Below are 27,260 nucleotides of genomic sequence, written 5' to 3'. Positions count from 1 at the left end.
CCTTCCTTTGGATATTGAGCCACTTGTTTTCATATACTATATGCACCTCACAACATTTGTGCCAGCTTCTGTTCCTGTCTCTTCCTTGCTAGATAGTAAGCTCCTTGGTGCCATGCACTCCCCTTGACCTAACATGTGTCTTATTCATATGCCCTGACATTACTGAACTACATAGCAGGGACATAACTGGAAATTAGCATTCTTTCCTTGTCAACTAATTAGATTGCATATAGGAATTTTACTTCTACCAGCTATTTTTAAAATCCCATTTTGAGCTCAGTGTACAATGGATATAACACCTCTAGACAGAAGTCAAAGATAAATTATTTAGAAGCTGTTACAAGGATCAGACCACATTCCCCATGTTCTTCCTTCAACTTATAGAAATAACCTAATAAGGACAAAGCTATACTGAGTGAGGCTACACCAGCCCCATGTTAGGCAACATCATCATCTACTTTCTGAAACTTGGCACAAATTAGGTCTCTCTTTAATCTGTTCAATGACTAACAATGGCTCCACATTACTCACATAATAATATTCATTTTGCCCCATATGCTTCTCCAGACCAATTCTGTAGGACCACAATTCTCTCTTTCTTATAAATGAGCCACCTAATTAGAGCTACCAGACTTAGGATTCCCAAATATTGCATGGAGCATACTTATATTTTAGAAAATTACCCCTTACCTGAAATTTAAGTTTAACTGAGGATCCTGTTTTTTTTGTTTTTTTGTTTTTTTTTTTCCCTAGCAGCTCTACACTTAATTTGACCAGCCCATTTGCCTTACTGTTGACAATGGTCTCCAGTGCCAAGTAGGCAGTAGGTAGCTACTTACAGCTGAAATGTATTTTCTGCTCATCTCTCACGCCAATCTCTCCTCCTTCCAGAAGTCTTCTCTGAAGTCTTATGATTAATTGAACTTATAGGAAATATTAAGAAAATATAGAAAATATTAACTACCTTAAGCGACAGTACTGCAATTTTCTCAAATTCCTGGCCATTTAGGGGATTCTAAGAAAACTTATTTTTCTTCAAAGAGTCACATAAACTACTGAAGTTTGAAAAACTACTGTTTTACTTAGTTCATTTGAACAATATATATTCAAAATAATTTCCCACCTCTTCATTGTTAAATGAGTTGGGGGGAAGAGGGGAGGAGTTGGGTAGAAAGGAGGATAGGAAGGAGAAGGGAAAAAGTAATGCTCTCTTTGGTACAGACCTATCTCAGTCTGGCCCAGGCTCAGGTCTGACTCGAAAAATTTCAAAGCACTACAGTAATCACATTAATTCACGAAAAGAATGTATTCAAGAAGAAATAATTCAGAGTTCTGTACTTAATAAAGTCTCAATTTGAAATAAAAAGCAAAAAAGTCTTTTATTCCAATGAAATATATTGCATTGTTAAGGTCTAGTATATTACACTTATACACACTCTTGACAGAATATATCATTGCAAATAGGTGACCTTTTCCAACCCAAACACTCTCTAGAGCCCAGTTTTTAAAAAAGGCATTGATTACAAAGGTCATAAACTTCCATAGGGATTTTTCTTAAAGAGAACAAAATGTCTTTTCAAGCATTAAATTATATATATATATATATATATATTTTATATATATATTCCCTTACATACACATTATTAATATATTTAGGGGAACCATTATGAAATGGCTTGGCTGTTTTCCAACAGGCTTAGGAAACCAAGAATAAAGAATTGCCTAAATATCTCTACTCATTCACAAAATTATCACTAGAAAGGTATGGTTCACAGGGAACTGTTTCATGAGCCTCAGAACAGAATTAGAATTGAGTGTGTCTGATGCTACTGATAAGAACCAAGGTTCCTGGTAGGTACTTCACACCCTCCCAGGTTTATATTTAAATGACTGATAGTTGAGTAATGGTATACAGGTAACTTAAGAAGATAATGCAGATGTGTAAGAGAATAGCTCCCTCTGTTCATACTGGCAGCAGTCTGCCTTACGATGACCTATGATCACTGCACACTAAAGCATAGCTGGGGAGAATGGGCTTTGGAGGCACCCTGTCTAAATCTGAATCCCAGCTCCACCACTTTGCACCTTGGGAACTTTGGCTACATAATTTAATCATCTCGTGCTTCAGTGTCTCTAAGAGAAGCAAAATAATGTTCCCAAAGACTAAATGAGATTACATCTGTAAAACGCCGCTTAGCATAGTTCCTAGCTCAAGGAAAATATTTCATAAATAGTACTAAATTATAAGATACATAAAGGCAAAGATTTTTGTCTGCCCTTCTCACTGCTATGGCTCCAGTCTTTGGAACAGTAACTGGAAGACAGTAGATCCTAAAAAAATATTTGCTATCATCTGAGTCTCACTTATGTTGATTTCATTTTGCGATGTTAAACAAATCCTCATAATTCCATTGCTATGATAACAGATCTCCATCCAGCTGAAATTTTTTCTGTATTTATCCAGTAAGTGTAAACAGAAAAATAGAGGACAATCTTTCTTCTTTTTCGTAGTTTTCCTTTAAAAATATTTCTCATATGAATGCTGTAATCTGCAACCTATGTATTTTTAAGCTTTTTTTTTTTTTTTTTTTCAATTCAATGAATGTCTTCCCTTCTCCTTGTCTAAGGAGTCACTTTTTGGTATAAAGTAAAACTACAAATTTTCTTTATTTTGTCTTTTATTTAGCTACTCTGTCAAATTTTCTTATTTATTCTTAAGTTTTCCCAATTATCTACAAGGAACATAATTTGTTTTTTTTTTAATATTTATAATGATTATTTCACTTTCTATCTTGTTACTAATTAGCTAGAACCTTTAAAGCAACATTGAAGAAAAGTGACAATAATGGACATCCTTGGCTTTTTCCTGATTTTAATGGAAATGACTTCAATATTTAATTGTTTTGTGTTTGCTATTAGGTTTCAGTAAATATTCTGAATTTATTTAAGTGCTTTCCTTCCTATTTCTCTTTAGCTAGAAGTTTGGAATGGTGCTGAATTTCATCTGTTGACTTTTTGTCATGTGTTGCTTTAGCCATGCTGTTTCCGTTTTAGTTTGATAATGTAATGATTTGGGTTGAAGCATGTCCTCACATTCTAGAAATAATCATACCTGTTCATCCCTTGCATCTAGAAATAATCTTACCTGTTCCTAGTGTTTTATTCATTACACACTGACAGACTAGTTGTTAATACCTTTCAAGTTTTCAAATCTGTAATCATAAATAAAGTTAGTTTCTATATATTTTAATATTCTCTTTATCAAGGGAAGGCACTATATTAGCATTATGTTAATTTTGTATAAGTTGAGTTTTAGATATTCTGAGCTTGCGTTTCCTATATAACATTCAATTACAGATGCCAAGTAAGTTGCTAGACATACATGGCTAAAGCCTGGTGGAGAATGGCAACTAGGTGCAGATTTAAGCACCATTGCAATATGAGCAGGAATTACAACCATGAAGACAGACATATCCTAGAAAAAAGAAGTTATAGCTCAATATGATTAGTCTTCCTTCACTCTTATAAGTGTTGGTGGGGATGAGATACCCAGAAAAATTCTGAACTGTGCAGGATCATGGCATGCCAGATACTAGAAAGCTTTTATCTTTATTTATTTATTTGAGAAACAGAGAGAGAGAGGGAAGCAGGGAGGCAGAGCACTAATGGGGGGAGGAGTAGAGGGAGAGGGAGAAGCAGACTCCTGGCTGAGCAGGGAGCCCAAAATGAGGCTTAATCCCAATCCTGGGACCCCAGGATCATGACCTGAGCTGAAGGCAGACACTTAATGGACTGAGCCACCCTGCACCCCAATAGAAAGCTTTTGAAAAAGGGTGATCGACACTATTAAAAGATAAAAGAAAATATAAGATGATCCTTGAGAAAATATCCACTGGTTTTAGCAGTTGACATCAGAGACAGGAATTTCAGTAAAGGTAGAAGCCAGATGGTGGATGACCCACAACAGGGTTGAGGGAGTTTAGATGGTGAGGACAGATTACACTTTAAAAAAAATTGGACAATAAAGGAATTGGATAATAACAACATATATTCAGGAGAAAGATTTTTTCTCAGAATGGGAAAGTGTATAGTATATTCATGTGTCAAGTGCCAAGATTTTCTAGAAGATACTAAAGATAACAAAGAAAAAAGAGATACTTCTTATAAGGAAGACTCACGGGATATTGAAAAGAATGGAGCTCAAGGCCATGGGATTGGTCTTTAAAAGGAACAAGGAGACCTCATCCACAAAGGTGAGATAAAATAACTTAAAAATAAATGGAAAAGTAGATGAAATGTAAATAGTGGCAAGAAGCTGATTCATTTCAAGCCATAGGCTTCATTTTTGAAGGAGGCAGCAAAGGCGTCTGAGGAGAATGAGGAGACAGGACAGCTGTCCAAAGAAAGGGCCTGAAGGGGAGCTATGAATGTTCAGCAGAGCTTCAGAAGGTCATGGATAAGGATGGTGGCCAAGGACAAACAAATGATTTCATCCTAGAGACCAGGTGAAGGGGAAACCAATTATTTGTGGAAGTATCAATCTGTATTCTATTTGTTTCAGCAATCCTGGACCACGCTAGTGGAATGGAAAAAAAAAAAAAAAGTGCTATACCAACGCCAAGGTGCCAGACTAGAGCCTTGCTGAGACTGTACTAGAAGGACAGGCATAGTAGAAGAGGATGGAAAGGAGGATTAAATGATCATCAGTGGGATTCAGTGCTGGGCAGGGAAGGACAGAAGTCTGATAGATTTGACCAAATCAGGAGAAAAAGACATATTGGAAGAGCAGAATGTCTGAAATCAAAAAGCAGTTGTATTGCAAGTGGACAAGATGCAATTCTGGAGTTTAAGTATTTCTGAGACGGAATGTTTTTCTTTAAGGCAAGAGTGTGATCCTGGAAATAGAGGGCTGATGTTCATTCAGTAATAGGGTTACAGAAGTTTGAATAAGTTAGGGCTAGGTCTCAGATGGGTCAGCGACATACTTTTAAAATCTCCCCAAATTATAGCAAGAAAGAAATGACAGGAGTAAGAGAAACTCACTCCTAGGCAACAGGTAGTGTAACCAGACTGTATGCAATTTTTTTTTGAGGATGTATTTTTATTAACGAGTAGAGATGGTCGTGTATATCCAAGATAATGCCAGCTTTTCCCTCTTGGCTTCCTGAAATGTGGTATTTCAGTAAGGGGTCCTGTGCCCTATTGACAGCTGAAAGGAAACCACCCACCTAAAGGAGAGGCAGGTATCAGGTAAAGCAATAGATGAAACTCAGTGAAGACAATGCTTTGATGGAAAAATGATCTTGCTAAAGATTGTGGACATGGAAAAGATTATTGATGGTGACATGAGGTTTCCAGAGGACTCAGCAGAAAAATGTTGAATCAAGGTGATGGTAGAAATATCCAGCAAATGAGAGAAAGAATGGGAATGAGAGGATTAGAATTCATGTTGGTAGGTGACAGGGTGGTGGTAGTGAGTCTCCCTTGCATTTGGTGATGAGTAACTACAGGGTTGAATTACAGGGCCTATTTAGAAGTAGATGGCCTCAAATAACTCTGGCACAATAAGGGTTCCAGAACATATCTTGCTCAATCTCAGGGAAACTGTAATGGCCACGGGGTTCAGGAAGAGGCCAAAGAGCTCTTTTCTCAGGAGAGGCTGCCTCCCACTTTACAGAGCAGTGATTTCTCCACTATAGTTCCTCCATCCCGGTTATTTAAACTATTTCACTTCAGTGATGTCAAAAATCATCCTCACATGAAATATACAGCTCCAGCTATAATAAAAGTATGGTAAGAGAACATAAAGGTCTGGAGAATATATTAACATATGCAGTTCTGAGCAGTTGTTAGAAAGTAAATTTGGATTTGAGCTTCCCAGAAGACAAAGAAAAGAGGGAAAATGTAAATAATATAGGATTCACAGGGCCCAAGAAAAACACCATTTGATCAGTTAGAGTCCCAGAAACTTTTCACACTCTAAGACGGAGAGAAATTTCAAGAGTGAGTCTGCAGGACATTGTGTGGTACAGTATATACAACCCACAATACCATCCCTAAGACACTGAAAATTTTGCAGCTATTTATTAAAATTCTTCAATGCAGGATAATGGCAAAACCCTGATGAATCCTATGAAGAATTCTAAGGTGTCAAAGGCAAGCATGTAACTCTCTGGAATGATCCAAAGGACATATTTTAAAACTATCAGAAGAAATAACTTAACAATCAGTTTTTCGGGTAATCCACCAAAGATACTATTTTATTTTGACAACTTAAAAAAAATGAGAATTGAAAAAAAGAAGCATTTGAAGTTGTAACCCTTAGTAAGAATATAGAGTATGAAGATACCATGATATAAGAAAGCATACCTATGGAATTGAAGAAATTGAACTGAAACACACATGTGGATGGAAAGCCTCTACATGACTATGGCAAACAGAGCCAAGGGTCACAATCTTCCTCAGCAAGCATTTCTGGGTTTTCTCCAACACAGCTGAGTCACAGAGGCCCTCCATAATGTATTTGGACAAATTTCACAATAATCATTAGCTTCCATATTCATAGAAAAGTCTGTTGTATAATATTTCAGATTCGAGCCAATTGAATTCTGGAGGACATCTGCAAAAACACTGTATTTTGTCTTCAGACATCCTTTCTTAGCCAGACAAATGCCTCCCAAAGGCCCAATCCTAGGTGTGGCACAAGGACTATACCACCAGGGTACAGAATGCAAGGTACACATCTTCGATTCTGCATAGCAGTGAAAGATGTTTTTCTATTTCCCTGATACCCAAGTTAAGCTCCTTGAAGCTCAGATTATTTATTGCATTACTTTTGTAACCTTTCTCCCAAAGGAACATGTAATCCGTACACAGTTGGCATCAAATATTACTGGATGGTAGATTTGTTTTTAAAATGGTAAAATTAGATAATACATCTCATCTAAATTCATGGAATTTTCTTCCCTAATAATAGAGCCATGTGATAGCTTAAAAAACACATGCTCTATCATCATTCAGTGGCAGTTTATTCATTAGAACATTCTGCACTCTTCTGAAATTCAGCATATTTCATCACATCTCATATTTGGTTATTTTCTTTCTCAAAAAGCCTTGTTACAAATCCAATGTGTTTAGCTACCAAACTATGTCCGTAAGGGTCCCTGGACAATAGCTTACATTTTAAATTGTAGTAATTGTGGGTGCCGCTGACCTGTCAATCTCAAATATATTTATAAGCTGCACACACAAAAATGAAATGAACAAAGTGAGTCAGATTAACCAGCTCTGACTACACATTTTAAGAAAATCACTGGGTGTGCCTAGGATCCAATGCTAACAATTTGTTACGCATCACAGTGTTACAGCTTTCTAAATGGTAAGTAACTGTTTAAAAATTCCGAAGCATTCTTAAAATGTTTCACTTAAACATTTCTGCAATAAAATCTTATTGAACTGTTGCTTTCATTAATTTTCTACAGACTAGAGAGCAAGGAATTCAAGTTCGATTTTTTTTTTTCTTTTAACTTTGCCTACTACCAGCAAATAAACTGTGCCTCTTTTTTAAATAAACCCCTGGCCTTGAGTTTTGGCCTCTTAATAGTAGCCTACATGGTTGACTACCCTTGGTGTTAAATTTTCTTAAATTGTATTTCTGTCAGTGTATCATTTTTTTAAGCAATGGACCCTATAATAGCAAGCACTGGTCTGTCAGGAGTGCATTTTAACAGCACGACACAAGTATTTTTCACTACAGGAGACAAACAATGATATGTATTACATGCAGTAAACACTGCCTTTGGTACATAGGGTTCTCTTAGCATTTATCTGTCTAAAATCTCACTGTGTCCTGAATAGGGGGGTGCGGGGGAGGGGGGGAAACCCTGCCTCATATTAATGTTGCCAGTGGCTACAGTGCAGCATTAGAAAGAGTCCACTGCCTTGGCACATTTCTCATGAAATAAAACCTTGATTTAATATTTAAAGAACAGAGCAAGGCATATTAGCTCATGCTTACAGAGTCCTTTTCTTTCAACAACTACCACATCTTTCTTTTACAACTCTTTCCCCCAGTATCCATACTTCCCCCTTCTTAGTTACTGAGTATCACTCCCAAACAACTTTCAATCAAGCTTAAAAGGCTTTTAAGAAATAACAGCACTCTCCAAATTGGGCGTGCATAAATCTCAGGGATGCTTAAACAATTATCGGCATTTCTATTTATTGTATATCCTATCCTTAAAAGAGTTTTTCTAATTGAGAGAATGTGCAATGGAGTATTTACAGTTTGTAAATATACATTGAGGTGTATACTTAAACTTCATTAGGAATAAAGGTACATCGTCAAAATGTTTAGAGAGCACTGTGAAAAAGAACCTCAGAAGATACTGGAATTCTGTTGTCCTTGCCACCTGAGGAAAAAGGTGCCAAAATTAGCTATGTGGGAAACCCAAAGCAAGCTGAAATTTCATACATCATGTTTCCCTATGGGATATTCAATGTAATGCTTCACAAGGGCCATGGAACTTTCACATGGTAACATGTGGAGAACGTGGGGATGTCAGATATTTCAGAAACCTCTCATGTCAGGCACAGGGAAAACTGCGAGTTCCATAATCCTGCCAATAATTCCAATTCATCTTAATTTATGTAAAATATACTGTAACCTTAATTTAACAAGTTCAGTAATCTCCACCGTGAAATATTTTTCCCATACAGCTTCAGGCGCACATGACATTTCAGCATTTCTTCATCCCTCTTCTTTGTCAATGAAAAGTTGATATAACACCTTATAACAGTAGTAGCTTTTCATATTCTTAATTACTAATCACTCTTAAAAACATATCTTAATCCATTTCTTTAACCTTCTCCTAACATTTAATTTTCCAACTATCTTCTTTTTTTTTTTTTAAGATTTTTAATTTATTTAATAGAGAGAGGGAGAGAGAGAACAAGCAGGGGGAGTGGCAGGCAGAGGGAGAAGGAGAAGCAGGCTCCTCACTGATCAGGGAGCCCGATCCCAGGATTCTGGGATCGTGACCTGAGCCAAAGGCAGACTCTCAACCAACTGAGCCACCTACATGCTCCTAATTTTCCAATTATCATCATAACTCAGTGCTATTCTTTCTTCATAAGAACAGAAACTCACATTGGAGGGTCCATCAGTGTGTTCAAATCTTTCCCTATGGTGTTTCCTTGATACGCTCTGACAGTTTTATGAATATGTCTCTTACTCCTATTTACAAATGAATAAACTGAGGCTAGGAGAGGTTGAGTAACTCACCTAGGAATATACAGCTGGGATGTAGCAGAATAGGGTAGATTTCAAATCTGGACTCAGCACCATTATGCTACTTGATATGCCTCTAAAAGCTAAGGATAAGCTACCTCACCTAGTTTGGGAGACACTTAGCAAATTGAAAAGAACTGGTGTGACTTTTATCTTTTTATAAAGTGATACAGAAGGTAAGCAGATGAATGCATCATAATAGAAACAGATGACTAATTTGCCATTAATGATAGTTGGGGGGGAGAGGCAACACCCAATGTGGTAGAACAATAAGAAATACCAATAAAATGATTTAAAATACACTGGCTGTGTTAAAATGAATGTAAGATAAGCTCATGACTTTAGAATCACTATAAAAACTGACTTGTGGTTAAAAATGAAAGGCTCTGTTTACCATCCAGCAGATAAATCCTCAAAGGAAAATCAAAAAAAATTTTTCAATTTAAAATCTCCTGAACATGTGTAACTTTTTCTCAAGTCACTGTAGAAATCTATCATTGATCAAGAACACAAGTCATTTAACACCTTTAGCCAAAAAAGCAAGTGGTTTCTATTGCAAAGATAATTACTAGTTTAATAACTACTCTTACCAAGATTATTTAAATACCAAGCCAACTGTCAGGTCAAGATCAAGCAACTTTTCCTTAATATCAAGCTCAAATTGATGCACTCTGGTAGGTGAGAATCACAAAATGGTTAGAAATACAGGTCTTCAACTCAACCAGGATAAGATGGTAGGTAGTACAGACGTCCCAGCTACAAAAAAAAAAAGAAGCAGAATAGGAGGGCCACTAGAAATTGTAACAAAAAGAAGCACTCAGGATGTACACAGTGACAGCAGAAATTAAAACTTGTAAAGCCATTTGGCCACCACCTATCTTCTCCTTGCTGTCTGAAAAGTACATTTTGGATTTCTACGTGATGAAGTATAGATGGCCTGGCCACTGTTTTAAGATTTTATTTTTTTTTTAATTTTTATTTATTTATGATAGTCACAGAGAGAGAGAGAGAGAGAGGCAGAGACACAGGCAGAGGGAGAAGCAGGCTCCATGCACCGGGAGCCCGACGCGGGACTCGATCCCGGGTCTCCAGGATCGCGCCCTGGGCCAAAGGCAGGCGCCAAACCGCTGCGCCACCCAGGGATCCCCTGGCCACTGTTTTAAAAACTCACCCACTCAAGCTATGCCTCTGAAAGATTTTAAGGCACATTAGGACAGCTTCTCAGCCAATACTCATGATGGATCCCAGCCCATTTTATAAATATAAATACAGGCCCAAGCACTTTGATTTGTATTTAAATTTTAAACTATTTTTTTCATTTTTAAAAGACAGTTTGTACATACATATCCCACTCTCACAGAAATGCATATTAATCTTTTAGTTTTGAAGATTAATCCTTAGCTCTTCTTGATGTGAAACTAAAATTAGTGAACTGGGGTATAGGTTAGGAATGGGAAATATGAGTATAAACAGAACACTTATGTAACATTTGCCCCATCTCATCAAGAATATGATTAAGTAAGTTGTTTTAAATAACAATAGGACTTTGATGCATTTTCTCTCAATGCTGGGTTTGGAAACATTTATAATAACTAGAGTAAATATGTTATTTTAAATATTTTATACTAGAAAATAATTTAATAAGGCTTGGCTTTTCTTTTCTTTTTTTTTTTTTTTGGCCTGACTTTTAAAATAATAAAAGTAATCACCCTTCAAAGAACCTTTGAAAAATCCACATCTTTGCAATTTTTATTACCTAAGTATTCACCAAATATGAATTATACTACAATCAGGGAAGAGCTTAAAAAAATAAATAAATATAAAATAATAAAAAAAAATCAGGGAAGAGCTTAACAACATCTTTGGCCATGGTGTTATACCCATGCATGCTATGTTGGCAGCTTTAGTTCATCAATATGGACATTCCTTTGTAGTTCCCCTTGAAATACTACAATGTATAAATTGTCCTGATGAAGTCTGTAATCCCAAATGGAACTCATTCTGTAACAGCCTATCTGAATAGGCTTCACAGAAATTCTCAAATGGAGGTATTATCACTTCCTTATGGAACATTTAGGAAAGTATAGGAGCATCTTGATTGTAACAGTAACACGGAATACCACAGGACCACATAATGGTTGCTTCTAATCCTTGTCTCTTCTGCTTTTATTCTTTCCAACCATATTAACATCCTTAGTGCTCCTTAAACACATCAGAAAAGCTTCCATTTGCAAGGACTTGGTATGGGCTGATCTCTGTGCCTGGAATGTCCTTCATATACAACCCTGTGGCTGGCTCCTTTACCTTCTTAGTTTTTTACTCAAGTCACCACCTCAACAAGAACAATGGTGAATGAGAAAATGGAGACCAGTGATGCTAAGCATTTTATAAGGAGTGTCAATTGTATCTCTGTTGATTGTACTGATTTCTGTAGTAAGAGAAGAAAACAATGCAAGCTGCATGAAGGTTACAGAGCTAACTCAATCTTACCCTCCATCCAAAATATAACTATGAAGTTCAAAGCTTAGTTTCTGTAATAGGACTACTGGCTTACATAAGGATCTTTACAGAGCCCAATATTTACATATTATTCATAACTTCTCTTCCTCAAAAATTTTCTAATCTCTTCTGAGTATACCTCTTCTCACTCTCTATATTGCTTTGTTGGGACATAACTAGGCTAAAACTCTAAATATTTTACTTAATTATTTGACAATAGTGACTCTATCCATTGTAGAAAATTTGAAAAATAATTTGCCCTTAAGTTCTTCCCAAATTTCTCCTACTGTCTACCTTATCCTTTACTCAGTAAAATATTAATAACTTGATGTTTGTACATTATATAAAATCAATTAGAAATATAATATCCCACATTAATTATTTATAGGAATGAAGTATTGGCACTCAAATATTTGTTAAGTAACGAAATTGTTTCTTTTTTTTAATTGTTAGAGAGATAGTAAAGCATGTAATCACAAATATAAACTCCATACTACCCACTGAGCAAGGATGTGCTGTGGAAAGAAGGATTCTTATAGCTCAGAAACTTTCCAATCTTTTTTTGTAATAAATAGTCACAGAAAATACTAGTTTATAAGTTTTAAGGCAATTGAATAACTTATAATTTTTTGGATCTTCCAAAGCACAAATGATTTCTCAGTGGAAATTCACATGCAAAACTTATAGGCTTTAAGATCATGTTCACAATATAGTTGAACTTCTCACCTATAAAATACAAATAAACCAGCCCACTGGAACTAATATTCATACTTCACATGACAGTTATGACTGCTTTTTCTATTCACCTTACTCCCTCCCCATTCATTCAAGCAAACAAACAAACAAACAAAACAAACAAACAAAAAACAGGTACTAATCACTCATCTCACCCAGTCTAATATGTAGCTATTGGTCAGAATATATTTTTATTGAGTAGTTGGTAAATACAAAATAAGCATCATGTTTAATGCCATAGGTTTTTGAAGTGTAACAGCCCTGCACCTGCTATGTTGAGGGAAAGGTGAGCCATCTATTAAGGGACATTACTTAAACGACTTTGAAATGTTGTAAAAACAAGAGAACAAAATAATTTCAAGAATAGTATGCACCTCCCAGAATTTTATAATCAAAACATAGCATTGTTTTTAAAAGTTTTAGAACATGAGAATAAACTAGCAAGTCCAAGATGTTCTTTTTTCTCTTGAAATTGCCTGTTGGGATCCCACATCATAAAGGAGATGGGAATTTATTTTTTCTCAGTGGTATTTAGATTACTACACAGCACTAGCATTAGCACATTTTATGAAGTTTCCTTCCCCTTTACTAGTCCTTGTCATATTTGATATTTATGTTTACTAAAACTGATTTTCTATTTTTATTAGTAGGAAGGGTTTAATGTAGATGACGCTTTACTGCATTAGTAATAACAATTTTATTTAAATATGGCTTTGTTGTACTCCTCTGCAAATAATCTTTGAATTCCTAAGAGTCTTTTATTTTCCCTGTAGCCCAGTTGGAGAGTTTTTAATATTAAATTGAATCATAACAACACATGCTGGTTAGAGTCTAACTTAATACACGCAGCTTAATGTTAATTTTCCAACTTCAAATCAGAGATCTGACTATTCCAAGATGATTATTTATCTCAAGTGTGATTTTTGCATCATAAAAACTGGCGCTACAAAGGAAACAAATTTAGCAAAAGATTTAGAATCTTTACATAACTATAAAAATATTATTGAGACTTATTGAGACAAAAAAAGTCTATCAAGAAGTTAGGGTAGTATAGGGAGGAGGCAAAAGGCACAGATGAATGCACAGGTGACTGATGTGTTTAGTTTGTGAATATAGTAAATATGTTGATGAGTATAATAAAAGGGTATGCTTAGGTCCTAATTCCTTTAGAGGAAAGTTATCATTAATATCAGTAATCAGGGGCAAAAAGCCTCCATGAGCATAAGATATTGCTTTGAAGTAAGAAATAAAAAATCTAAATGCCACACTTCTTGCTTCACAATGTAAATTTCCACTTCAAAATAAATTTCTTATAAATAGCTTGAAAAACAAAATATATGGTTTGATCATTAAAACAAGTATGCTATGATGGTAGAAACAGATATAGAATAGAACTGAGAGAAAACAGAATTGAGTGATAAAGATCACAAGGGAGTATATTTAGGCATCCTACACTATTATAAAACTTGTCCTTCCTCTTAGGATAGTGAACATCCTATAAGATTAAGTCAGTGCTATAGTTACAATACCAAGAAATTAGCTGGCACCAAGTAGCTAATTTTATAAGTTTCAAAGCCTGTCAAACTATGGTGATCCGGTGAAAGTCAATCATGACAAAAGTTAATGTTCATTCTAAGGTCATATGGATTCTACTATCTGTATGTGCAGCATGCATATACATACCTACACCTCTTTAATGCTTAACAGGGGGAAATTCAGCTTCTCTGTAGGAACAATCACTTACATAAGCCAATAAATATTAAAATGAAAGAAAAATGCCTTTTTGGAGAAACGTGGCTAATACAAATGTTGTTTAAAAAATATCTGGTCAATTGAACAGAAAGAATATTGCTGTATTCATTTTTGCTTTCCTTGGTTTCAAGATCTTGTCCTGCATTTATAATTCTTATGCTGATTAAAGTGAGAACTGTGAGTTAATTTTTTTTTTGGAAGACAGGATGAGGTTGCGGTATATAATTTTGAGTAACAGAAGCCATTCTCATAGGAATAGGAAAATGTTTTCAAACCAAATGCAAAAAGAAGATTTCAATGCCTCACAGGGTAATGAAGGAAAATATAATGGTTGCTTAAGGTTGGTGCAATTCTTTTAGGATATATAATTTTTATGTGAGGCAAAAAACTGAACTACATAATACATTTCTACAATGCATATATTCATCAAAACCATTTACAAAATTACCACTTTCAGCATGTTTTTAAAATGAGATTCCTTAATAAATTATGTTTATGCAGTCAAAACACAACATTAAAATTTATTATTAGTCACTTAATGGAAGTTAATGGTGAGTTTATAAATGAAGTCCTGGCTTACTTTGATATACTCTAAAAGCAACCAAAAATAGAGATTCTTTCCCAGAGTTCTATGTATTTTAAAGTGCCAAATAAGCAATTTTAGCAATTCTCAAATGTAGTTCTTCCAGATGCATTTAATCCTAAATATACTTGTAGAAACAGAATATTTTTCTGCTAAGTCAGGTATGTCTAACTTATCCATCTTATGTGTAAAAACTATTCTGACTGAAGTATTCCAAGCTATATAAAAAGATTTTTTAAAAAACAGTAAAAATATAGAAACAGTGTGAAGTTTTTTCTTATTTTCAATATTCTGGAGGGAAGTATTTTCAGTGAAAATATCTCATCTATAAAACAAGCCAAAACAAGAGTCACAAAACCAAAATAATTCATTCTGTTAAATACTCATTCACTGAAAATGGATGCATTACAGAATAATGATAGAGAGATATTGTGGATAAATTTATAGATGAGAAATTCTATATGTAGATGAAATATTTTTAACAGAGATTGCTGCAAAAGGGCTGTTGCTTAGAAAGCCCACCAATCTTTCCTAAAATGAGGGGCACTCTCTCAAAGTATTGGACAAAACAAAATTATCACTCCTGATTTGTGCCGGTTCTTGAATAGTATGCAGTCTAAAATGTTTGAACTAAAACTCAATAATGCTTTCCTATGAAAGACAAAAAAATGGACTTAAAATTACAACTTCTTATAAAGCTATGAATAAGGAAAGATCATTTACAAGGAACGTAACACTATTTTTTAGCAGAGTCTAATATATACACATATGCTAAAATATTTCATAATCTAAGGTTAGGTAACAAATTAAAAATGATGAAAATTATTATTACAATGAAATGTTAAGAGAACTCAAATGAAGCTTGTAGGGAAAAAAAGTTCATTTGGGAAGAGTTTAATTCTATATAAAAGTTTACATTTTCAGCATTTATAACAATAAAGTGATTTTTCAAATAATAAAGTTGCAATGATTTCTGAGGAAATCATTTCAACTGTCTATATTGAAAAGAAGACAATGAAGGAAGAAGAGTATTTATTCAACACCAAAAAGTATCTATTCAATGAATTATCAGATAAAATAATATAAACAATACATTTGTATTTACTTTTAAGGTTGTAATTATGTACTAGTATAAATTTAACCTTATATAAAAATTTAGAAGCACCAGATTTGATTAGTGTGGAATAAAGTTAGAGCCAGATTAATACTCTATGTAGCATTTACTTTTAATTTTCAGTATGAAAGTTATTATATGATTATATTAAAGCATGCAAAATTTGTAGTCAGCATAACAGTTTCAAATCCTTTTTCTTAATTGGCAACTATGGTGGCACATGAAGCATCGTTCTCTCCCAGCAGTTTAATTTAAACAAATCATTCTGAGATATAAAAATAGCAAATTACATTAGATTTTATATAAGGCTTTTTTGGCTGCTCATATAGGAAGAGCTATAAGCAGCTTCCATGCTATACATCACAGCTAACGGCTTTGAATACATTTTCTGGTGAGACCCCCATTCAGAGATACAAGATCTAGCCTACAGTGACTTGATGCTTAAAATATATACGTAATAAGTTATAGGTTTAACAAAAAAAAAAAAAAAAAGGAAAAATTTCCCACTCTCAAGTGGTAAATTCTTGTATTCTTTACTGCCTCCAAGTTGAAAAGTAGTTTGTTATTTCTCCTGGTTCTGACTTTTCAACACTTGTCACAAAATTTTAATTCTAAAACTCCGATTATATGTTAACTACTCTTTTCACATTTTCCAAACTGGAACAAGGATGACAGATAAATTAGTAGTGACTAGAGTTCTGTAAACCTCATTACTAAAACTCTGCTGTATTTACACAAGAATTTTTAATCTACTTTGGGCATTCTAGTTCAAGGTATAAGGATGCTTCCCTAATTTGTCATAAGTTGAATTATAAAAATAAAAAAGTTACAAATGCATTGGATACATTTTTTTAACATATACATTTCAAGGTCTTGGCTTATATATATTGATGGGCAGATTAGCTTCATAGATAATATCAGAAAGCATGTTAAAATAGAGAAAGTTTCAAAAGTCAATCCTTCTGTTCCTTTATGTAATGAATTTCCAAAGGCAGAGAACAATCCTACAAACTGGCAAATTCTCTCTCATCAGATATGTGCATTGCATATTCTACAGAAAAATAAAAGATGGTATTCCAGCCCCGTTAGGGAAAATGAATAGTTAAGATCTGAGATTCAGTATATAAACGGTAGAATCATTTTTCCTTTTCTTAAATATAGCTAATTGTGCCACAAAGAAGGAAAAAAGTCTAAGCGAAATCATATTTACCACAATAATAGTTTCTATAACTCTAAGAAAATATCCTCTGAAATTCTTGTGTTCATTATTCAAAGACCTTGAAAAAACATGTCATCACTTTCGTTACCCAAAGTAACACAAAATAAAATGTTATAACTTCAATACTCATTGTTCAGAATTAGAAGTGTTTTTTGTTTTCTTTTTTGAAGGAGAATTAGGAAGCTAAGTACAATTGGCAAAAAATATTTCACTCTTCTTTAGATACGAAAAAATTGTTTGGTCCAAGATAATACCTACAATTAATAATTTACCAGTACAGATAAAACTATTTTTTCTTTATCATTTTCCATATTCTTACTTAGATGCCTACTGATTTAGACAGAGAAATACAAACCTGTAGGTTATTTACAGCTTGTTTGGTCACCTCAAAGAAATTACATACTATCCAAATACCAAAAACAAAACAAAACCACTTGAGAATAGTATTTAAATGGTTAAGCATTGACTGTGCAAAATACAGAAAGGAAATGTGAACTGAGGGAAATGAGAAAAATTATTTTCAAGCTCGGAAAGACAGTCACAAAATATTACTTGCTTACTGATATTACAGATTTTGTGTAGTTAATAAATAATTAGTAACAATTTGAGGTATATTTTTATTTTTCTCAAATTCATCTATTACTTAAAATTATACTTCTCACACAACAGGCATCCAATAAACATTTTTGAATGACTATACCATTCAAATAAATTAATTTGTAAATAAAGTTTTCCTAATTATATTTGTCTATCTGACATAACGGAATTAACTATTTTAAATATCCAATAAGAGACATATGCTGCTGAACATCTACACAATTTCATTGAGATACACACTTCTTACATAAAACTACAAACCACATCTGCAGCATAATCTGTAACACATAACACAGTGTTTTATACACATACCAATCACCCGTTTCACTTCTACAATTTTTAAGTATTGACAAATTACTCCTTGCCAAAGAAGTCACATTATATACAACAAACCTTCAGTTTAAATAAGGAATAAGCTTGCTGTTAACAACTTAGCTTGAAATGTTAACAATCCTTAGGCTGTTAACATAACAACTGGCCATTAATGTGGTTATGACCAATTTAAGAGGAAATTATACTCTGAGAAATGAAAATATTGGCAATCAGGACCAGAGTTTTATTCGAAAGAGTATGGTTCTTTTTTAACAAGTTAACAAACATTAAAAGTTTGAGCCTATTAGAAATTAAGTCACAAAATATCATCTATCCTAGAGAAAGACAAACATTTCTGATATGGAAGCTATTTTGATAAATCCCTTTCAACAAAACACTTAAATGGAAACTATCAAATGGCAGTTTAACATCATATTTTTATTACCATAAAGAATAACACAAAACAAGTCTAAGGTTTCTTTCTGTGTCTGCTACTATTTTAACAACTGCAAAAACAGTTTAACTCAAAATACAGGTTATTTCACTGGCAAATTATAAATCTTCAAAATCCAGCTATTTCAACCACCTCTCTTTAAATCTCAGTTAATTTTTATTTTTATTGCTTATTAGAACACCTTAATCTTGCTCAGACTATAGAAACTTGTTTTGGAATTGTTGTTACATAAACCCACTTGAGACACTGCAGTTGTAAACAAATGTAAAAGTCAAAAAAAGAGTCCAAAAGCCATGATTATTGGTTAGGGGAGATAAAGCAAAACTAGGAAGCGTTATTAAATCACTGAAAGCAAATGCAAACGCTTTATGTGGAAATGAGGCTCTAATTCACAATGAGCAGAGGAAAAAAATTTTATTTCAAAGAAAAAGTTCAAAGACCGAAGTTCTAAGAGAATTCACGGAATAAGTTAATTCTGATTAGTTGTGCCACCACAATAAGGGAGATTCTGGCTATAGAGTCACTTCCCATTGTTGGCACCTTGCATGTATTTTGTGCCCTTGGAACACAGAGAAGTAGTAACAAGTGGTCATAATTAGCCTGGAGGCTGTCAGATGAGGCAGTTCTAAGAGGGGGAAAGAGCAGAATCTGATAAACAGTACTGGATTCACCCTTTTAAACCACTACTAAGCAAATGATATATTTTTGTATATAAAGATTAAAATAATAAGACCAAAAATAACTGAATTGCATACACTGAAGTACCAAATTCCCTAGAAAACACTTCCCCAAATGGCCAAGATGGTTAAGGAGCTATGGCTGATTGATAAATTTTGTGTCATAAAGGAAAAAAAATTCAAAATAAATCGCTTAATGTCAGACTAGAAAAGTGATTAATTGTATCAAATATGAAAACCCAAATGATGCCATATATCATTTCTCTAATTTGATAGGTCCTACTTTATTAATATATGTAATTTGCAGCTGAATCAAGTCACAAAGTTCCCTGAAAAGCAAAATAATTTTTCTTAAATAGAAGTTCATGTGTTGAGTGCTAAATGCTGGGAAACAGGCTGAGTGAGCCTCATGGCTTTTTAAGCAAGAACATGTGAATGGTCCTCAAACTGTTCAGATGTTTACAGTTTAGAGAGTGGCTATCATTTTTCCATAATGATGGAGATCTTTACTGTGTTCATTTCTATAATGCTACTGGCAAGTCTGAGGCTGTTAATGCTCAGTGATATCTCTGTGATGCTCACTGGGAATGCCGCTGAGGGTGGGGGGATGTATTCACACTTGGAGAAAGTTTTCAAAACTGTATCATAACGATGCAAATACATACCAGCTAATTTCAAACTGACTTTCTTTGACAGATCAGAAACTGGAAGACAGCTGAATAGCCCCTGTGTCGAGCTCAGCCTACCTTGTCCGTATGGTACTTCTATGTCAGTATGGTACACTTCTATGCTGATTTCCACCAAATACATCCTTGCTCAGGACTGATGGTTTCAACATGGGCAGTGGAATAGCCTATTTCTAAGTCTGAGCATCCAGGCTGGCCAAATGGAAACACTTTAGATGTGATGTTTTATTGGCCATTACTTAAGCAAGAATTTGCATATGAGGCACCTGGCAACACTTTGAAGGCTGACAGGTCAACAGCTTTCAGGAATATAAGCTGCTAATAAGGAAATGAAACCCCAAAAAATACACTTACAAAAAGTACTTTAAAAGGAATCCAGTCATCACTGGTGTGCAAGGATAATTCCTACCTCAGATAGTCTCTGCGACAAAGGATAAGATTAGCTTTAGTGTACAGGGTGGAGCCCACCTCTCCCAAACGACAGTCACAGCAGGCACACTTCAGGCAGTCTTCATGCCAGTATTTGTCCAGTGCCTTTAGAAGATACCGGTCCTTGATCTTTCGGTTGCAGCCAGCACAACCTTTCGGCTTGGTGTCTGGCTGGACTGAGAGCATTTGTATACCTAAAGGAAGACAAAAACAAAAAAGGGAGCTGGGACTACAAGGAAGAATCACAAGATGTCAAAAGACAAGTTTCATATTTAATACTGCTTTTTGTCCAGGAGCCTTAGACTTTCTTTTGTAGGGCCATACCAGAATCAAACTAAATTTTGGAAACAAAAGGCTCAAATGTTATAAAGTCCTTATTAAATCATTTATAAAGTCACATCTACAAAGTGGGGGAAAATAATGCATTCATGTTGTACAGGGTAAGCAGACGTTATATACACCAAGCTAAATAGCGTCAAATAATTCGGTAGTGTTCCCCATTCTCTATCTAGAGTGGTTCCTTTGGGAAGAAAATGTGAGGAAGTGGCTAACAATTTTAAAGAAAGCTATTTAACAAACTAGTCCATGTACAGTCTATGAGAGTCAAAAATGAGTTTTTCTTTACTGGCTGGAAATTCACTTGATATGTGCTTGACAGTGGAAGGAGAGTGCACCCTTCTGGGATTACACTAACCTGACTTAGCAGTGGGGATGTTTATAGTTAAACACACGGTACAGTCATTCCAAAAGCTCACCAATACTATATTGCTTGTTTGCATCCAAATCCTTCCTTCTGTGCTCTTGATATTTCAAATTATTCCTTACATTAAAATTTTTAAAATGAATCTATACTCACAAACGTCAGTCAACGGCAGATTACCTCACCGTATACTACATGCTTTTATATAAAACTAAAGTACAGGATTAATTTATTACCATAAACATGCACTTATTTATTTTATAAGGGAAAGAAGAAACAACAGAAGGTAACATCTAAATATATATAAATTACATAAACATATGTACATAAATATATTATGTGCATGTATATACATAGTGCACTAGACGCAGGACGTTTATGTATTTTAGAGACATAGCTCCATAATAAGGAGTCTAGCTGGGTTCTGTAGGTTTTACAACTTGACTGGAATTTTTTCAATGAAAGGCTATTCCCTTTTGAGTTTCTTCTTTCCTAAGTGTCCAACACCCAGCTTAAAAAAAAAAAAAAAAAAGAGCTGGACCAACTATTCGGAACTTCATATTAATCAAATAACTCATCCTAAGCACTACAAAATACTGTAGACATCATCGATTCCTAACTCCCTCATTTTACAAATTGTGCTAGAGGCCTAAGAGAGTATAAGGACTTGCTCAAAACTGAACGACAGTGAAGTACTAGACTTGGTGGTCTTCTTCAGAGATCCTGCTACTATAGGATGCTTCCTCTCCTACTCATAAAGTTTTAAACTATATAAAACACCAAATGTGGATGCACTTGAAACAGTTTCAAGAAGAGAAATGCCAAGCTATGATCTTATATTTCCTACTCCAAAGTAGCTTAACCTCCTTTCGTTTCCTCTGATGCCTTCTGATGAAGGCTTTGCCTCCATTACCTTCACAGGCTTTTTTTCTTTTTTTAATCACACAGATAAGAGACACTCAGGCACTGTACCATCAGAGGTGAAAAACTTTTCTAGCTACAAATAATACACCGATTGCACGTATCGTTATGATGTTGAACTTCCATTAGAAAATAACTTCTCTGGTAGAGTACTGGCATAGGGAATGGCGGGGAAGAGAGCAGGGTGGCTGTTCTTTCTGCATGATATGCATAGCCGTGGTAGTCAGAGCTGCAGACTAGCAGCTGGATTTGTACCGACGAGCAGGTGGTATTCCTACAGTCTGCTTTCTGTTCCTTTTCTTTGAAGGAGCTAAGGGTCTAGTGTAGATTAATCATAACCCTTGATAGCTTTGCTAAATCTCACTCTCTAGAACTTCTAACAAATGAAGTTTCTTTGATCACAACTAGTTACCGTCTTCCAGCAAGGTTCCACAAGGAATAAATCCCATTAATTACAGTACAGAACATCTCCAAGTGCCTCTTAACCATATACCTGGGGGGAGGGGGGAAATTTTGATTTACTAAGTGACATTCTGTATTTCGTTATTGAAAACATCAAGAGATATGAGGGGCTCTTCTAATTAGCCAATTTATCAGGCTCTTATTTTTTCACAGCACAAAGCTGAGAAAAATCTAAAAAATCCTTTTCAGTTGCAGCCCAGCTACATTTCCTTTAGTTGAGTTACCATCATCAAGCGTATAAGGTCAGCTATCTCTATTCAAAACCCTTTGCAACCAAGACAGGGAATACCAACATTTGGCACAAGTAACACTACCCTGCTTGTCTTCACAAAATGTTTTTGTTGTGTTGACATTTTAATTTAGCACTCAGAGGCCAATTAATATTTGAAACTCTTACATTCTGTTTGGCCTTGGGCTTGAAGGAGTTTGATATTTTGCACTCCAGCCTGGTACCTTCTTTTAGAGAACATCATCACATTTCTCTCGGAGAGGAAATCGCTTTCAATACGATGCAAGTTAACAGTCGTAGAAAAAGAACTATTTAGGAGTCGCCCCGTTGCCACGTACCTAAAAGGCACAAAGCAGCAGCAGCACCCCCTCCCCATCCAGAAGAGCACCACTGGGTAGAGTCATGCGTTGGGAGCTGAGAAACATTTCACAAGTTGCTCATAGCACATCAGGACTCATAACTAGTTTTAGATTGGCATGTAAATTGTTCAGAGGGAAATTCTTATTGCCTCTGAGACCCTGCCATCCTGAGTTATTTGACAGTTTAAGGGAAATCATAATTAAAAAAAAGACATAAATAATAGCCTGTGCAGTGTGGTGTGCAGAAATAAGTAGAACCATTTCATTTAAACTCTGGTGAGCTTTTAATTGCCTGGATTGCATTGTGAGGCGGCCTAACGGTTGATTGCCTCCATTATGTTTCCTTGTTCTGTGCCATTCATCCGCGCAGTCTCAGCTTCAGTAGTTAACACAACAAAGTAACCACAACTCCACAACACACAGGGGTTTAAAAAAAATAATCATAATCAAAGATTTGCAGCACTTAGACACAGTCTTTTATATTTTTGGACGAACTGCACATAGTGAATGGAAAACATTTTGTGCCTGTCGAAAGATTCAGAGAGAACAATCTGGGAGAAGGAACAGGAAGAGGGAATACATAAAGGGGGTTGGCAGAGATGAGGTGCCTCAGGAAGATGCTAAAACGGGAATGCAGGTTCTGCAGCTGGGAGCAGTGACACAGATTAAAAGAATTTGGCCAACGTGGCCATTCGATTGCCAAGAGGTACCAAACAAAAGATTTTCTCTCCTCCTGCCCATCTTCATCCTCTCCCCAACCCCCAGACCCGATTGGAGAACTGGATTGGGCCTAAAAGCTTGTTTCTCTCTGTTCACTGGCCCAGAGCATCCCTACAGGCTGCAGCCCCCTAAGGGACAACAATGCAAATAGATGTCCCCAGATCTCAGGCGCTGGAGCTGCTTAACTCTGTTCTGCCCCTTCAACTCCCAACCCCCTCCCCATCCTTCCACCGCCCCCTCCCCTTTTTGAGCAATGGAGCTGGGAACCAATTTGATTCCCTTTTTCTCCAATGCAGCTGCAAGGCTCAGAGATACTGACATTTTTCCACTCTTATCAGTTTAATTACAGTTACCATGGCAGCAAAGTGCTAGTGCTTGGCAAAGGCCAACAAGAGATTTGCAAGACTGAGTTCAATTTTGATGCAGCTCACATGCAAAAAAAAAAAAAAATAATAATAATAAATAATAATAATAATAATAAATAAATAAGAAACATACATACACTCTAACAAAGAATCCCTTGCGGAGTTTATGCTCTAGCCTTTTGTGGTTGTGTCTTTGCAGCCACACAGGGATGATTTGCAAAGAATGTAGCAGTATTTGTTGCACCTAGCAAGATTAATTGGTTTAAGCAGCAGTCTTTCAAAGCAGTTACAACAATAATATTTTGGATCTTTTTTTTTTTTTTTTTAAAGACACAAAAGCAGCAGAAGAGCAGGAAAGCTTTTGAGCAGCTAAGAGTGCCGAGCGCCGGCAGAGTGCATCTATGATAGATTGTAACCTTACCAAAACTTTTCTCCTTTTTCTGCATGAGTTGACTTAGGCGTGCCTGAGTCGCAGCAGCTTCGCATTGAGCACCAAGCCCAAGGTAGAAGTGGAAGGGGGTCTTCCTGGATCTGGCTCAAGTGTGGACCTGGTGCGCAGCCTACACCGCCGAGGACCGACTATTGTGAAGCCACTTTGGGAGCGGGTCGGAGCGGCGGCAGGGGGTGGGGGAAGGGATGAGGGCGGCCAGACGAGACAGAGCGCACACACAGAGCCCCTCGCAGTGTGGCAGTGTGCAAAATGATGGCGAATGACAAAGCCACATGCTTCCCTAACTCTGCCCGTAATCCTAAAATCCCAGCGGCCCCTTTTAGCTTCGTGGTAACAAATGGATTTGATTAAACTGTCACATGCAGCGTTAGCATAGCATATCATGTTCAATATGAAAAAGACCATAAATCTGACTTGTGTTTCATAACAGCAATCTGGGTAGCCCCCCGTAAAAACGTGCTGCATCAGTTTGAATCTCAACCTAGTAGAACATAGGCACCTTGTTCCAGGGAACCTCTCTCCCCCCCATCCCCCCTCCCCCTGCAAATAGTCACTTTTCCATCTCTCGGGAACAACACTGTCTTATCGCGGAAAAGTGAGGGGAGGCAGAAGTGTCGACAAGAACCAAAAGATTGCAATTCCAACTCTTGGGGGAGGGGGGCTGTGAATTCCAGCAAGTACAGAGAGTGGGTCCGGAACCCACCGAGCGCTGAATTCCCTCGCTGCGGGCCAGGCCGGAGCGAACCTCTCCTGATTCCCAACTCTCCCTGCCCCTCTCTCCCCGGGAGTCAGGGGTGTGGGGAGGCTGCGGCTCATCCTGAACTTTGACTATTATCCACTCGAGTCGTACTTGAGACATTCCGCGCCGCAGCCGCTCTCCCTCCTTCCATCCACATCTTCAGCCTGCATCTATTTCATGTCTCATCATAAAAATAATGAAGCCTCACATGATTTAAACAAAACCGTCTCAGCAGAGCTGCAGCCCGAGTGAAAGTTGCAGTGCGGAGCCGGGCTGCAGCTCCAGTTTATGCCTCATTAGGAGAGGCTGGGGAAGGAAGAAAAAAAAAAAAAAAATACCCACATCCGCACACGCACGCGCGCACCCGCAGACACACACACCACAAATAAGCCGACGCGTGTGTACACAGTTGCCGCACTTACCTTCTCAATTAAGCGATACAGGGGGAGGCGGTTCAGAAAGCACAGTGGCTGCTTTGTAGTGCTTCTCCTTGGGAAAGGTCAAAAAGAAGCATTGTTTGAAAAAAAAAAAAAAAGAGGGGGAGGGAATCTCTATTTTTTTTTTTAAGTTTAAAATAATGAGGTCCTCAAGGATCCGCCAAGTAATGGTGTTGACCGCATCTGAGCCACAGGTGTCCTCCTTTTAGGCAACTGCAGTCCGAGGCTGTCTCTCTCCGTCCTGGCTCAAGACAACTTACCCCAGCAGCACGCGAGGAGCCGAGCTGGAGGAAGCCGCGGCTCTCAGCTGCAAAATGCAATCCCTTCCCAGCCAGACATAATACAGCCAAAGAAAAGGTCACTCAGTTATTACTGAGCCGGCGGAGCCCAGGCAGCGCTTGTCAAGACCACAGAGAAGCAGCTCCCTTCCGATTTAAGACTATTTACCTCTCGCCCCCACCCCTCCCCTCTTCTCTCCTTTCCTTCTCTCCCTCCCTCTCTCGCTCGCTCTCCTCTCTCTCTCTCTCTCTCTCTCCTCTCTCTCTCTCGTGTGCCTGTTCTGCAGCTCAGTCAAGTACAGCCGCCCTCGGAAAGTGCAAAGCAGCCACGAGACAGATCGGGCTTTGTTGCTAATTTCCCAGGGTGAAAATTTACAAGCCTGCGAGTGCAGTCGGCACAGCCACATGCATATGCTACTCACAAACGCTGGGGACGACCCCGCGCACGAAAAGTGACCTCTGCAGGAGTGGAATGGAGAAGACCCTACCTCCTGGACCCGTCCAAAAGAAGTCCTGCGAGAGAGCTCTGGAGGAAGAGGATCGGATTCCTAAAATAACCGGGGCATTTTGGAATAGGTGGCCGCATTTAAAAGCAAACTGCCTTCCAAAGCCATTTCGGAAGCTACCAATTATGGAAATTAAAATAAAGCGAGAGAATCAAACTGCTACTAGAACACGCTGGAAAAACACACCACCCTCCTCTTTAAGAAATGTCTTGGGGGTGGCAGCAGCGGCCGGGTCTCTGACTTGCATTAATGAACTCTCCAAAGTGGCCTCTCAGCAGGGCAGTTCTGGCACACGAGCTGGGGAGCTGGGGCCGGGGCAGGCTAGTCCCTTCCTCCCTTCCTCCAGTGGTCCAAGTACCAAACTGTGAACTTGTTTCCTATTAACCAATACTGAACCCCATCCCACCCCCACTGACAGACTTTTTGCAATTACTTGAATTCCTTACAAATTAAAGTTCACATGAAAAACACCCAAGAGCACAAGAAACATGTTTTCCCAACTAACTTGGTCGGAACCATGGAGTTTCTTCACTATATCTGCCCTGTCTTCTTAGGCTTATTTTAGAGGCCTTCACAGGGTGGTTTTTTTTTTTTTTTTTCTTTCTTTCTTTTTTCTTTTTTAAAATTGAAGTTGGTTCTGTTCTCCCCAATCTCTGCTCCTCTTAACTTTACACCTGTACAGACCACTGGTAGCTTTCCCCCTAAGTTTTCAGACTTCAAAGTCATCCTCTCTTTTTTAAGTAATTC

The 27,260-nt window shown here is 36.8% G+C and overlaps 1 protein-coding gene across 11 annotated transcripts in view; it reads right to left on the bottom strand.

Annotated features, from left to right (window-relative positions):
- The window catches only part of LMO3 (LIM domain only 3), a 56,055-nt gene that overhangs the window by 28,245 nt on the left and 550 nt on the right, over window positions 1-27,260 (bottom strand). Inside the window, exons 1-4 of one of the 11 annotated variants that reach the window (XM_077870915.1) lie at window positions 26,496-26,782; window positions 25,715-25,781; window positions 22,827-22,996; window positions 20,327-20,540 (exon numbers count right to left, since the gene is read on the bottom strand). In XM_077870915.1, coding sequence (XP_077727041.1) covers window positions 20,327-20,540; window positions 22,827-22,902 — 290 coding nt within the window. In that variant the 5' untranslated portion in view covers window positions 22,903-22,996; window positions 25,715-25,781; window positions 26,496-26,782. Of the gene's footprint in view, window positions 1-20,326; window positions 20,541-22,826; window positions 22,997-24,523; window positions 25,104-25,403; window positions 25,557-25,714; window positions 26,209-26,429; window positions 26,783-27,260 lie in introns of those variants that run through there. The other 10 variants (XM_077870916.1, XM_077870922.1, XM_077870921.1 and 7 more) reach the window with 10 other exon arrangements.

Source organism: Canis aureus, chromosome 25, assembly GCF_053574225.1.
Source record: "Canis aureus isolate CA01 chromosome 25, VMU_Caureus_v.1.0, whole genome shotgun sequence".
In the NCBI taxonomy this organism is placed as follows: Eukaryota; Metazoa; Chordata; class Mammalia; order Carnivora; family Canidae; genus Canis; species Canis aureus.
The sequence above is the reverse complement of the archived record's forward strand: the minus strand, read 5'-3'. Positions and strand labels throughout refer to the sequence as shown.